Source organism: Varroa jacobsoni, unplaced genomic scaffold (genome assembly GCF_002532875.2).
Source record: "Varroa jacobsoni isolate VJ856 unplaced genomic scaffold, vjacob_1.0 scaffold_101, whole genome shotgun sequence".
Lineage (NCBI taxonomy): Eukaryota > Metazoa > Arthropoda > Arachnida > Mesostigmata > Varroidae > Varroa > Varroa jacobsoni.
The window spans coordinates 25,507-38,237 of record NW_019213003.1 but is presented as its reverse complement, the minus strand read 5'-3'; the positions used below and the strand labels follow the sequence as shown (position 1 = coordinate 38,237).

The following is a 12,731-nucleotide window of genomic DNA, read 5'->3' as shown; positions in this document are numbered from 1 at the left end:
ATTCACTTCTATAATTCTTACAGATACAGATTTATATTCTAAGTGCTGGGGAGTATAGCTTTCAAAATGGGTTTAATTTTGCTTTACATCTATATTTTTCGGAAAGTCCAAATATACAAGAAATTACGTACTTTATAATGCTTCATTTTGTTTTTAAGAAATACATTAATGGTTCTATGTTCTAACTGTTCATGTATTTCTTGTATGTAGTATATTTGTATAACTGGAGCAACAGCAGCAACAGCTGGAGCTTTGTTGTCTATGCGATAGTGTAATGGCTTCGGTTTTGCTTACGAAACTCTTATGGCGGATAACGGGATAGCTGAGGGCGAAGACGGTTTGTTTTCTACTGGAAAAATGAGCAATGCTTAACGGCAGAAGCATCGGCCATAAAGGTTGAATCATTTATTTATTCAATGGTTGTCTTCAAGAGTAACTCCTTTTGACTTCAACGAATTACAAACATCGAGTAGTTCGAGTAATATTCTCATTGTTTTGGATCGGTAAATTTGCTGACAGCCGTATAGACAAGAAGTTTCGCCATTCAAGGATCTTTACTGTGGATTGACATCTTGTTGAGATAATCAATCATATGGATGTGCATGACATACAGACGCAGCGAATTAAGTAGAACTCGGCCGGTATATGTACACAGGTCCTGGATTTTTTCCCTTATGAGTTGTTCGCAAGACTGTATCTGGAAAAAATAACACGTTTCTCGTTTTCAGAGCGACCGTCATTTTTCCATAGAAAATCGAAATATATAAAAAAAAATGACTTTTTAAAATATTTTGATTAATTTTCACCCCTTTTAATTTAAAATTTATTGAGGGTCATCCCGTTCGCATCGTTTGGATTTTGCGAAGAGGCCATGCAATAACGTAGGCCGTCCATTTTAGAGGAGCATCTTGGCATGATCTTCTCCAATAAGAAGAGATCGGATGCCAACTGATCTTTGCCAACATTCGGAAAATGATGCGCTCTTTTCTCCGTAATAAGTTTGTTTTGTTCTAGAAGGAACTGTTTTTTTTCTGGTATCAACAATAGCGGATGAACGCATGCTTGCTACGACAAACACCATGCCAAAATTTCGATCGAGCTCCCTGTGTAATAGATAATGTTATAGCACTAATGCAGTGATTCGATAATATTAACAAATGTATTTACGGTTAGTTACTGGCCAACTGCCAGAGACGATCATGTAAAATAACGCTAATGCAAAGGTTGTGAACGGTTTTCGAACCCTTGAGAGCTGTTACGACGCTGTTTAGACGATTATTGGACTAATTTAACAGTCAGCGTCGTTTTTTATCGTTTCCGTATCAAAAACACGATGCGTCCTTTGTCGATAACACTTTTGTCGAACATACTTTGGACAACTTTCTATAGCACTGTCAAGCCATACGTGTGAACAACTGGTAGTATTAAGCATGCTTAATGATTCTTTTTGCATTTTCTGCTTGTTGCAGGAATTTTCGCACGAAAATTAGAGAACAGTACATTTCTGTATGACGTAACAGGTTTAGAAGGTGGTGCCAGATGGCGCTAGGTCGATCGCATCCAGCGCCCCATAACGGATATGAATAAGCGCGCCGATTTTAAATAACTTCCACTTTATAATTCATTATAGTTCATCAAAATACCTTTTATATCACATTCTAATGACATAATGCTTTAATACTAGTAATAACAACAATTCTGCTCTGGCAGCGTCAAAAAAGGGACTATTTTACTTACAATTACGCTTTGTTTCGCGATTTCATGACAGAACATTCAATTAAATGTTTCTTAAAGTCCTATGACAACATTTATTTTATGTTCTTCTAATATATTCATTATTGTTTTATGTTTATGGTACTGATAATTTTGTCCGCCCGTCTTCTCAAACGAATTCAGAAGGTTTCCACGTAATATATCAGTTTTCACGTTTACTCGTGGCCTCACACGATTCTTAGTACAAATTCTTTGTATCCTTCTGATGAATTCGTCAAATTTTATTTTAGACATCATCCTATATATACCATTGGTGTTTAAGAATACTCCGTTTGCCTAGAAGTACTTTACGACTGGACACCAATTCGAATACCCGCGCCTCAATTCGACTGCCAGTCAAACATTTAAGTCGCATAATAGGCTGTTTTCTAATTTCTGTTAGTAAGCAAAGGGTTGTGACTTACTCAAAGCTCAAATCACCAGAAGACAAATAAAATAATTTATGCAGTAACTGTTTATTAAATAGCTTTGACACGTATACTTGTTTAATACTGCCAAGTGTATAGGTCCGGAACTTACTTACCGTCTGTCCGTTACGGACTGTGTACATCTCAGCATTTCTCATCAGTAACCTGCCATTGTTGTTATTTCAACAACGCTAGTACAATTTTCATTGATAAGCATCTTTTGCGGAAGACTCTTTATTCCTATTTTCACAAGGGCTCAAATTATGTTAGGAACAGGTTTTCGTAGACAATCTTTAGATCCAAAAAGCCAAATGGCTCTGTTAATATAGTTTAGCTGAATAGTCATACTGTCCTTTCATTTCACATAATAGCATTGCCCGATTTACAGAGCCCTTGTGGCTCTCATCAAATGGTCTATGAAAAGTAAGGTAGAATATTTTCTACAGCAAGTTTCCATCGTTCCCAGAACCCACTGGGCTGGCCGGTGTCGAACACCCATCAAACGCCTTCGAAAAGAAGTGTAGTCCAGCTCTCGACTCCTGAAACTAGAACGTCAAAGAGCAGCTGCATATGTATCGTCGGAATTGTGCAGCGAAAATGAATCACCATATTGCACCGGGAATTTCGTCTTTCTAAACTCCTTAGGGAACTATCAAGGGGACATTGGTAGCTCCATTATCACTACTATTACTGATGAAATTGACTCCATTTAAAGCTATACCACTTAAAATATAGTAAAAGTATCATCATAATCATTATTTATTTCAAATACCTATACAAGTTGGACATGGAGTAATCTAATAACGCGGAATACATAAACATGTGGAGAACAAGTAAGGTCAAGTCGTCACCGCAACGTAGAGTTCGATTTTGTCAGTTCTCACTGCAGAAAAAGCCGAATCCGCGAATGAGGGTATCGTAAAGCAGGACGGCTAATTTAACCGAGACGGAAGGGGCGGCCCCTAGAGCAGACCGAGAGCTTACTTTACAGATATATGAAGTACTTTGAAAAACCCAGTGAGTCCCCGGCCAATTCTTGCTCAAGCTGCACGCCTTCCATAGATAACCTACGACTTCGATACATAGAAGCCGGCTTTTATGAATCGCCTTACGGTTCTCGAGAAGCTCGTACAGTCAGAAAGTGTGTGCGAGATATGTATATCTCATACGAGACTAGTGATTCTTAGAAATTAGCTTTTAATATTGTCCGCATGGAAATACCCATCAACCTAATTCATTTTTTGACAATTAAGCATTCTGCAATAATGTTCACATAATTGCAGCTGCCTATACAACGTCCGTATTTTATAACTCTCACTTCCCTGCTGCAATTGCCCTTGCAGAAGAGATTTGTAGCTTATAGAGGACGACACACATGAAGGATTTTATTTACGTTTTGACGTGATTTCTTAGTTACGGAAAAGCCTACTTCACAACTAATAAAAGGCAATGAAGACCGATTATTTTTAGAACATATAGTCGCTAAACGACATTTAGGGCTGTTCTTGGAGTTTAAGTAAATTTGCCGAAAAAGGCTCTTAGCAAAAATATCTAAAAGAGATCAGTTACGGTTATTTTAGATTATCGACCCGAGAAACCGCTTGACCACTCAGCTTACGCATCGTTTTCCAGACGCATTTTTCAAGCCTGAAATATCTAAATCTAACGCAAGCTAAATTAACTGAGTTGCTAGCATTGGAGGCAGTCGTCCTAGACAACGTTGCCGTGCCCTATTCAACAGAGGGCAAAATTCCACGAGTCCTTTAACCTCAGGCTAAACGTATTGAAATATCTCAGGAGTGTTGCACAGGTCGTGGCTTCACTATTCTTGAATATGGGCCAATACTGAAGAAGACGGTAACGAAGTTCTTGCAGCGTCCGGCATAACGTTCCGGATATATAAACCTCGCTACATCAAGTAGGCATGTCGCAGCGTATTACAGTTTTATTTGGAAGATTCCCACCGAGCGTCACTTTTGAAAAGCCGCATGCTTAGGCGATAGTAGACGCAGCGTATGAAGTGCTGAATGGTGCCTCGGCTGCTATACCAAATACTATAAAAGGTCCTTTTTGTTCTTTCTGCTTCGAAGATGGTGGCAGCAGGCTAATTATTTAGTATTTAATGCATATGGGCTGACCAATCTGTGATGGTGTTTCTCAAATGTTAATATAAGTATTGATGAAACTTGCATTTTCAGCCTTTTCGACTAAGTACGTAACGCGATAGGCCGTTGCAGAAGCTGGAAAAAGTAGGAGAAAAAGGGTATATAAAATCTTTGGAAACAAAATAGTGCACATCAATTATTTGTGCGCCTAGTCATTAGGTAGCTTGCTCACCTGTTGTCCTGTGTACCTTGCGCAAATCTGTTGAATAGGAGTCGTCACTCTGTTACTGGACGCATTTCTTTCTACACTCATACGATCTAACGAAACATCTTCATACGATTGGCGCAGCAAAAGCTCACCTCTATCGGCAGCATGATGAACGTGACAATGAGGTCCGCTATCGTCAGATGTAACATCATCATTTTAATTCGTGATTTTCTGTGTCGATTCCGAATGAGCGACAAGAATACTGGCACGTTTCCAGACACCCCAATGACGAACATGGTTATATACATGATCACCTGCAGGTCAACATGATCGAAAAAGCATGTTAAATTGCCGTACGTTGACAGTTTGAGAGTCTTTACCGCACCTTTCTATTTTTCATTCTTTACTTACATTACGCTACTTAAATAGCCAACCCTAAAAACTTAAATGATACAAATCTGAGATTTAGGCCTTTGGTTGAACGAAAGTAGAGTTCGCTAGAGAAATTCCGCAATATCACACAATTTACATCGTTGTTGATTATAAAAAAAGAAATACACATTTATATACATTGTTTTTGATCTAGAACGATGCAGCCGGTGCGTTTACTCTCAACTGGCCATTCAAAAGATTAACGCTCCCTGATTTAAGAGTAATTCTGAAATTGTCAGATTTGACTCTTTTTTTCGTGTGTCCTATTAAGAATCTTATGACTTGTCCACGTATGTACATAGCTGTTTATACATAACGTACACTGTATAGTGTATTACCTCTCATACTCAATGCGCACAAAAAAAAAGCGCATTGGAGAACTTGAATCGAACGAGGAGGCGTTGCCTTAACCCGATTTATTACACGATTAATTATTTATTTATTTATCACCCTTAGAAGTGTCAAGGGACGGCTCTGTGATCAACGGGTGCATTCGAACGATAGTGGTGCAAAGAAGAACGACATTCCCTATTAGCTCGAACTAAATATGCGGCCTTCTACTCGAATCTCAACCCAGAATAGCCGATTAGCTCATTATCAAAGTACAAAAACAAATACGTTCCACCAGAATAGAATACCCGTGTCTGTAAAGGCTTCTGTGTTTTATTTTTACGAAGAATTAAGAGCCGTCCATTTAACTGTTTGGAGACTGTTTGCGACACGTTGTCTGCATTGGATTGCTTCTCTGAAATTAGAACGTTTCGAACCCCGTCTGATCCGATGGTTGCGCAGACATTCTTTACAATGGAAGAATCAACAGAGGCAGTCATATCACTTTGCTTGTATAGCGCAAGTAACCCCCCGTGGAACCCTCTTATGCCTGTATCACCCCTTGCGCCTAGTAGTTCTAACAGCCATATCGAAGTCACGCGTACCTGAGAAATGTCGCACTGCTATTTCTTTCAGGTACTCAATCCCTAAATGGATTCGGGCCTTTCAAAAAATTAAATCCATTTTCTAGGCAGCTTATTCTAGACATCACCCTACCCATAAGAGTTCTGCCACTACTGTTCTGTAGTGTCACGATAGACGAAGTTGATTTGCACAGCTAAAGCCATGCAATCCTACTACGAAAACTATGAAAGCTCGACTAAATAACGAATTTAGTATTGGAGAAGAACACGCGGTTGTGATATGTGAACACGCTATAAATCCTGTGTCAGGATTATACTGTCTATTATCTAATTGATTATTGATTTTTCACGTAAGTTATTTTGTTTTTACGCTTTTAGCATGCTAGGTGTAATGATGAAGAATGGTTAAAAAACCTTCCGTAAAAAAAAAGCTAAATCATTTCTTAAAAGAGCGATTTGAACTAGATCGTTTTCTTGTACCCCGTTGCCTTAATGTCATCTAAGGAAAACAGTGTCACAGTAATAATATGATGTAGCTTAATGAAAAGACAGCGTTTCTACAGATTGTCGGAATATTATTGGATATATGCATTCTTCGTAAAATGAGCTTCGACGTCTTAGAATATTAGAAATGTGGTTACGTTCCAATTTGATAAATGTATATAACCAGTTTATACAAGCAACTTTGTATGGCATACGCAGACTTGAGTAACTGTTACTTTTCTGCTTGCCAACATTCAATGAATGCGGCGATTACAAATTACGTACCACAGCCGTTCCCCATATCCCCTGGAAACGTTAAGACGCCTACTACGTCCTGCTACCATAATCATTTAGGTCGAACATAGTCTAATACTAAGTCTGTCACTGAAACTGCGACCGCAAGGCCAGGTGGGACCTATACCCTTAGGGGCAAACAGAAACGAAACGAGGTTAGGATCTGGCACTCCGGTACTGCAAAAAGCATCGAAACGTCGAAACTCATCAGCCAAGAAGCCAACAGCTTAGCCGAGCGCTCAACACTGTGAGGTTTTTGGCCAGCAGTTCATATTGACCGCTCAGCGAGATAATCTTACCCTATAACTATGTAAATGTGCAAGTTGTATGGGATAAGATGGAAAGTAATACGCTGGGAAAGTTTCTCTAGCCCAGCCATCCTAAATCCTATACTGTCAGTATTTATAAATGTCTTTATGTTCATAAAAATGCAATGTATGAATCAATCATTTGCAGGGGAACACCGTTCGTGAAAATTTCAGAGCCCTGACGTACAATTCTGAACATTTGCCAGTTTTAAAATTTTGTTAGAATTCAGTAGTAGTTATGGCAATCTTAACGTTTGCAAATAAATAACTTATCGAAAAACTAACGATGTAGTCAGTATAGCGTACTTCAGAGTTCGATAGGGTTGTATCAGTTACTGAAAACCACCATGCTACCTGGATTAACTTACTCATTTTCAAGTCGTAGCAGCTTGATTCCAATTTGGCCGAGTGCCTGATTCTCTGAAGCCTGATAATTGGGTTATCCAAATAAGTCCAAGCGATCCTTCGCGCAAAGGGAACAATTAATAATAATGTGAGAAAAAATGAATGCTGTACCGTCACGAACTGGCAGTGTTCTTAATTCTAATATCAACTTCTGCCTTCAACAATGGACTGCCTATGATCCCTTTAATGTGGAGAGTGACCCAGTTGAGCTCCATTACCATATGCTGACGTTGTTCACAGCAAATGTACACCTGTGTATATAATACTTTCAGCTTGAAAAGACTACGGTTATTTATTCTTGCTCTAGGTCAAGTCCGGTTTCTTTTGCCGCCGTGATCTTCACATGTCATTGACAGCTGTCTATGACTCAAACGTCAAAGCATAAAGGACGAGACGGAAAGCAGCTTCATATATATTCTAAGCCTCTAATTTGAGGACTAGAACGCATAAATTTCCTCACCTGAGTCACGCGGAAAATATCATACGGATGCGATCGGTACGCTGGGCGGAGACCAGGCTGTAAAGGTGACAAAGGGTGACTAACTCGTTCCTTGAGAAATTGCGAAGACCGATAATTTTTGTGCGAGCAATAGAAATATAACTAGGATTAATTTTATAACTTCATCATAAAGATCGTCGTCAGGTTTAAAGCATAAAGAGCTGTGGTTGTCGAGAAGCGTGTATAATTGGTCAGGCTTTAGAAGAAGGTATAGCTTGGCTGTCGTTTTAACGGCCAGCTGCAGTCGCTGAAGCAGATGCGTCCGTATGTTCCGAAGCATAGATGGACATATCTTCATTGTGATCTGAGAAAGCAGATGTACGATTTAGTGCTTGCTGCTACCCAGGTAAATCATTTAATCAGCGTTTCTATCAATCGAAGCTGAATTTACAAGTGTTCTCCAGATCCAGAAAGCTAAGCTCCAATCAGGCATCATGACGACTATCATCATTATGAACTGATCGAGTTTTTCAGCTATCGTATAGACCTCATCAAACTGATCTGAATAGAGTTCTGGGCTGGGTCATCAACTTATTGCTGAGCAATAGATAGACTAGAATATCCAATTCAGTAAAAGTGTCACCAATGCATATGTAATGTTAACAAACCTGATTTGCTGGGCACAACGTTGACTGGAGACAATTTTGGCTACCGTAGTATAGATGAGGTCACATATTTGCGTGTCATCATTCTTGCTAGTGGTCTGTCATTAAAGCAGATTATGTTTTGCAATACGTTTATTGTTATAACTACAGCGCCCAACAACAAAAAACAGAAATTGATAGAAGTTGATTAGGTGGCACTCAATCAATTGCATTCAATGTTCGCCGGCCCTGAATGTAATCCGTTACGCCTGCCGCTACGTATTACCTGTACAAAATTATAACGTTCCGCATCTACCCTTTTGGGAAAAAATGTTCCCTTATGTTCTAATTAGACCTCTAATAGTAACTTTGCCAGGCGATGAAACAGATTTTGATACGCTGTACTGCTTGTCTAGATATGAGAGCAGAGCGGGAGGCTCTACCGACTCGATCAATCTATACATATATGATATTTTTGGTAAAAGGTTTATGAGCAAAGAAATTAAGATGAAAAGCTTCATCGTTGAAGTGGCTTCGAGATCGACCCGATATTGGTAGCCCAGGATTAAGGACAGCGCGGAGATTTAATTTCGCTCCGCGGAACGATGGATGTTAGTGCCCCGTTCTCAAAAAGGGCGTAGCAATGTATGGACGCAGCTCCTTGTTATGAAACCAATGGAGTCTATTTTCTCTGCTAATATCGAATTTTTCGGTCTTCATTTTCGCGTACTTGATAAAAACCGCCTTCAATGGACTTTTGGCTGGCGCTGATGAACATGTGTGTTTTAATCGAACCTACCTACAGCGAACTAACGAGTCTTGAAGTGTCACTGAGCATCAGCGGAAGCTCAAACGTAGGACGTTCGCTCTGGCAAGCCAACACAATCCAGCCTTACCCTCTACGTCGTAAAGGATTTATTGCTTAAAATGCAGCCTTCTGCATTTTATATTAGATTTACCGAAGCAGCTCTAGGCACAGAAAAGCTTTATTGAATTCTAGATCTATTTCGTACATTGTAAAATGTTTATTTGGACGTGTTTTGATAAATAAAAACATTTGTATATCCATTTCTTGGATCCGCAGCTATTTTGACTCAAAATTCGTGTTTTTACAAAAGTCTTGTTTTTCCATAATTCGGCTAGAACTTATCGGTTAAGATTGTAGAGCTCTAACGAATTCAGCTTTTAGTTCAAGTTATCCGAGCATCAGGCCAACGCTTAACATTATGCGCTATGCGAAATAGTCACAGCCACATGTAAATAAACCAGACTTTTTTCCAACAAAGAAAGTAAAATCAATGTTATGTAAATATGTAAGATCTTGATTGGCCGTAACTGACTTTAAAGCCGGCTTATAGAACCCTTAGAGGTCTATTAGACGAGTTATCGTTTTGAGCCGACAAAATGTTATTTATACGTAAACTTCATTAGTATTCTTAATATTTTTACTTTAGGCAGTTTTTTCTATTATTTATGGACGCGGGGCGGCGAGAATTAACGTCACAGGATACCTAAATTAGCGCGACAAGGCGTTCAGTCAGCCTTGACTAAATGGGCTACACCAGCCAACACGAGTACCTTACAATTAAGCCCTCATCCGAGATAAACAAAAGAAAATGTGATGCCTGGAAGAGCATTAAATGAGTACTGTGATATGCTATATTGATGAATGCCAGTATATTAAATGTGCAACGTGAATGTGCGACGTCTTCAGCTGTCCGACAATTAAGGATTGATATAGGGCCTTGGCGATCTGTTTGTAGGGGTTTACCAACCTATAACTCTAGGACTACCAGTTTACATTGCCGATTTTTTTTAGTGGCGCGCTTTTTCAATTTGCCTTAGTAGTACATAATGTAACAGCATCGCAGCTTCCACATCGTCTAGCCTAAAAGTGTATACCTTGTCTCTTTATATTATATTCGTATTTCATCTATTTTTGCGACCACGCCTCTTCTACATGTTGACATAAAATCTTTGTAATGGCTAAGAGGAGCCATCCGTCCTTCCGGTGCTCTTGATATCATGAATGGACTTTTATCAAGATATTTACTCAATCGGCCCTTTGCGGGAATAAAGACCACTACATTTTTCCCTTTGTGATGATCCCTCGTATGCGTTCATGTCCTTGACGGTTTGTCGACCCGAACTAGGTGTAAACGTAGGCGAGCGTATGGTGCCGACGTAAAGCCTGTAGTACGCCTTTATATTGGATCCGTTTCCACGTGAACAATTTAATGCGCGTGCGTTCCTGGGTGTACGCGGCTGGTTGACGCGTTATTAGCATTTACATGTTCGATTTTAAATTAGATCTAAACTCGCCTTGTAGTTAAAGTAACAGATCTCCAGCGTTAAATTGTGTGTGATCTTATAACATGAAGTACAATATAACAGATAATACATCTAATGATAAGTATGCTGGCTTACGGATAACAGTGTGACAAAAACTATCTGGAATAATATTACGGGCGGTAAACATCTTTCATCAACCGTTCCTATAAAATCGTAGCTTCTACTTCAGACTAGCGCTTCTCAGCCCAACGCGGGATATTACTATTTTCGCTAAAAAAAAAAAAAAATAAATAAATAAATTTCGCAACGGAATCCTTGAATAAAACCATGAGCAAAACGAGTTTAGAATATTTAGTGTCATAGTCTATTGTTGTTAACTAGCTTTATTTAACGTGATGATAGATCTAACAGTTTTCTTTTTGAATATAGGAATCAGACGCTGACAGATCAATTCGTCCTGGGGTACTATTGATAAATCCTACGCCTGAGAAAATTTGCCTTTGACTTTTCGCCTGAAAATCACACCTATTATTCCACACGTCTCCATGGTAACTAGTAGGCTTTGATTAATTTCGAACAGTGCCGCTTATAAACTGTGAATCGAATTTGCCCACATTCGACTGGCACACTGAGCTCCTTCTGGCGGAGTAGCTTATGCCTAATATAAAGCAGGAGGCAAATGAAAAGCGGCTTTCATGAGAAGTGCTCGCCTTGCGACGCAGCATCTGACGCCGACACAAGCTCTCTACAACCCTGCTGGCTCTCCCAACCGCCGGCTTACCACCCTTTTTAGGCAGTCCAAGGAATTTCATTGGGGAGTTCTTTGTGGGACGCTGTGTTTATTACATCCATTACGGGCTGTTACACACGCATTGGAAAAAACGTTAATTGGAAGATTCCATTGCGAGTCTTCATTAATAATACTAACGATATGCTAAGCTTAATCTGTTGTGATACAGTCACTTCTATTCGCTTATATCACACGAACAATCCAAGGCTGGTTGATAGCTGAGCTCACACCTAATTTTTAACAATCGAGGCACGCATCTCTACGTCAAAATTGAGAATTATCTAGATCACATCTGCTACTGCAAGTCTCGTATACCATGTATGGTACCTTCACAGTAACTAAAAACACTCAGTATCCAGTGTCTGTGACTGGATATGATGCCTTATGCCGATAAGTATCCACAGTGGATTATGCGGAACGTCGTTGAAATCATACGCTTTCGACACGTTTTCCTTCCAGTATGCATTAGGACGTGTCCGACTATTATCCAAGGCAATGTCACAAAGCAAGCAAATCCGAAATCGTCTGCAGCCTCTATCGTTTCCGTTTCCTCCCTCCTGTTTTGTTAATTAGATAACTCACACGTACACGTCGCCGTATAGTCTTCTTTTTCTATATTATGCACCACATTGCACAGCCATATAATCATATTAAGTCAGAGAAGACTTTATCAAACGCAATTATCCCAAATGTATTGCTCACCACGACGGGAAAGTTTCACGATATGTGCTGTTACTAAGATTATAAATTGCAGTAAACTGTACCTAAATCCCACCGCTGTCTACTCGGGAGGAAATCGCCAGAAGGTATAATGTGCTCGTCATTTCCTTTTTTTTCCTTCCAAGACCTATAGGAAGTTATACCCTATTCCCGAACTTTGGTCTTAAGGCAAAAATTGTCCTAAGATAAGTCGAGGCGGGATGATGTTACTAAGTTGATAACGCACAATTCGCTACGGGTAGTTAACAGTCTACGACTTATCACAGAAGAGTGCATTTTATAAACTTCACAAAATTGTGGAAAATTACAGACACAACTCCTGATAGTTTCGTAAAAAGGACATGACGCAAGGCAACTTATTCGAAGGTAAATCAAAGTCTATGGAAAATTCTGTCGCGGTACGAAGCCTGTACTTAAAATAAAATTTTATGAGATAAAGGTAGGTAAAGAATAAGCGTTCATGCTCGAACAGCTTCGTAATGGCGTAATGTCTATGTAATAAGTATTTCAATTCATC

General features: G+C 39.4%; 1 protein-coding gene across 6 annotated transcripts in view; it reads right to left on the bottom strand.

The window, feature by feature from the left end:
- LOC111265132 (adipokinetic hormone/corazonin-related peptide receptor variant I) overlaps window positions 1–12,731 on the bottom strand; it is a 36,206-nt gene that overhangs the window by 18,977 nt on the left and 4,498 nt on the right. For 2 of the 6 annotated variants that reach the window (XM_086970303.1, XM_086970298.1), the window contains exons 2-4: window positions 7,790–7,846; window positions 7,293–7,387; window positions 4,646–4,807 (exon numbers count right to left, since the gene is read on the bottom strand). In XM_086970303.1, the coding sequence (XP_086826429.1) occupies window positions 4,646–4,801 (156 nt within the window). In that variant the 5' untranslated portion in view covers window positions 4,802–4,807; window positions 7,293–7,387; window positions 7,790–7,846. Of the gene's footprint in view, window positions 1–4,517; window positions 4,808–5,063; window positions 5,172–7,292; window positions 7,388–7,789; window positions 7,847–12,731 lie in introns of those variants that run through there. The other 4 variants (XM_086970293.1, XM_086970310.1, XM_086970311.1 and 1 more) reach the window with 3 other exon arrangements.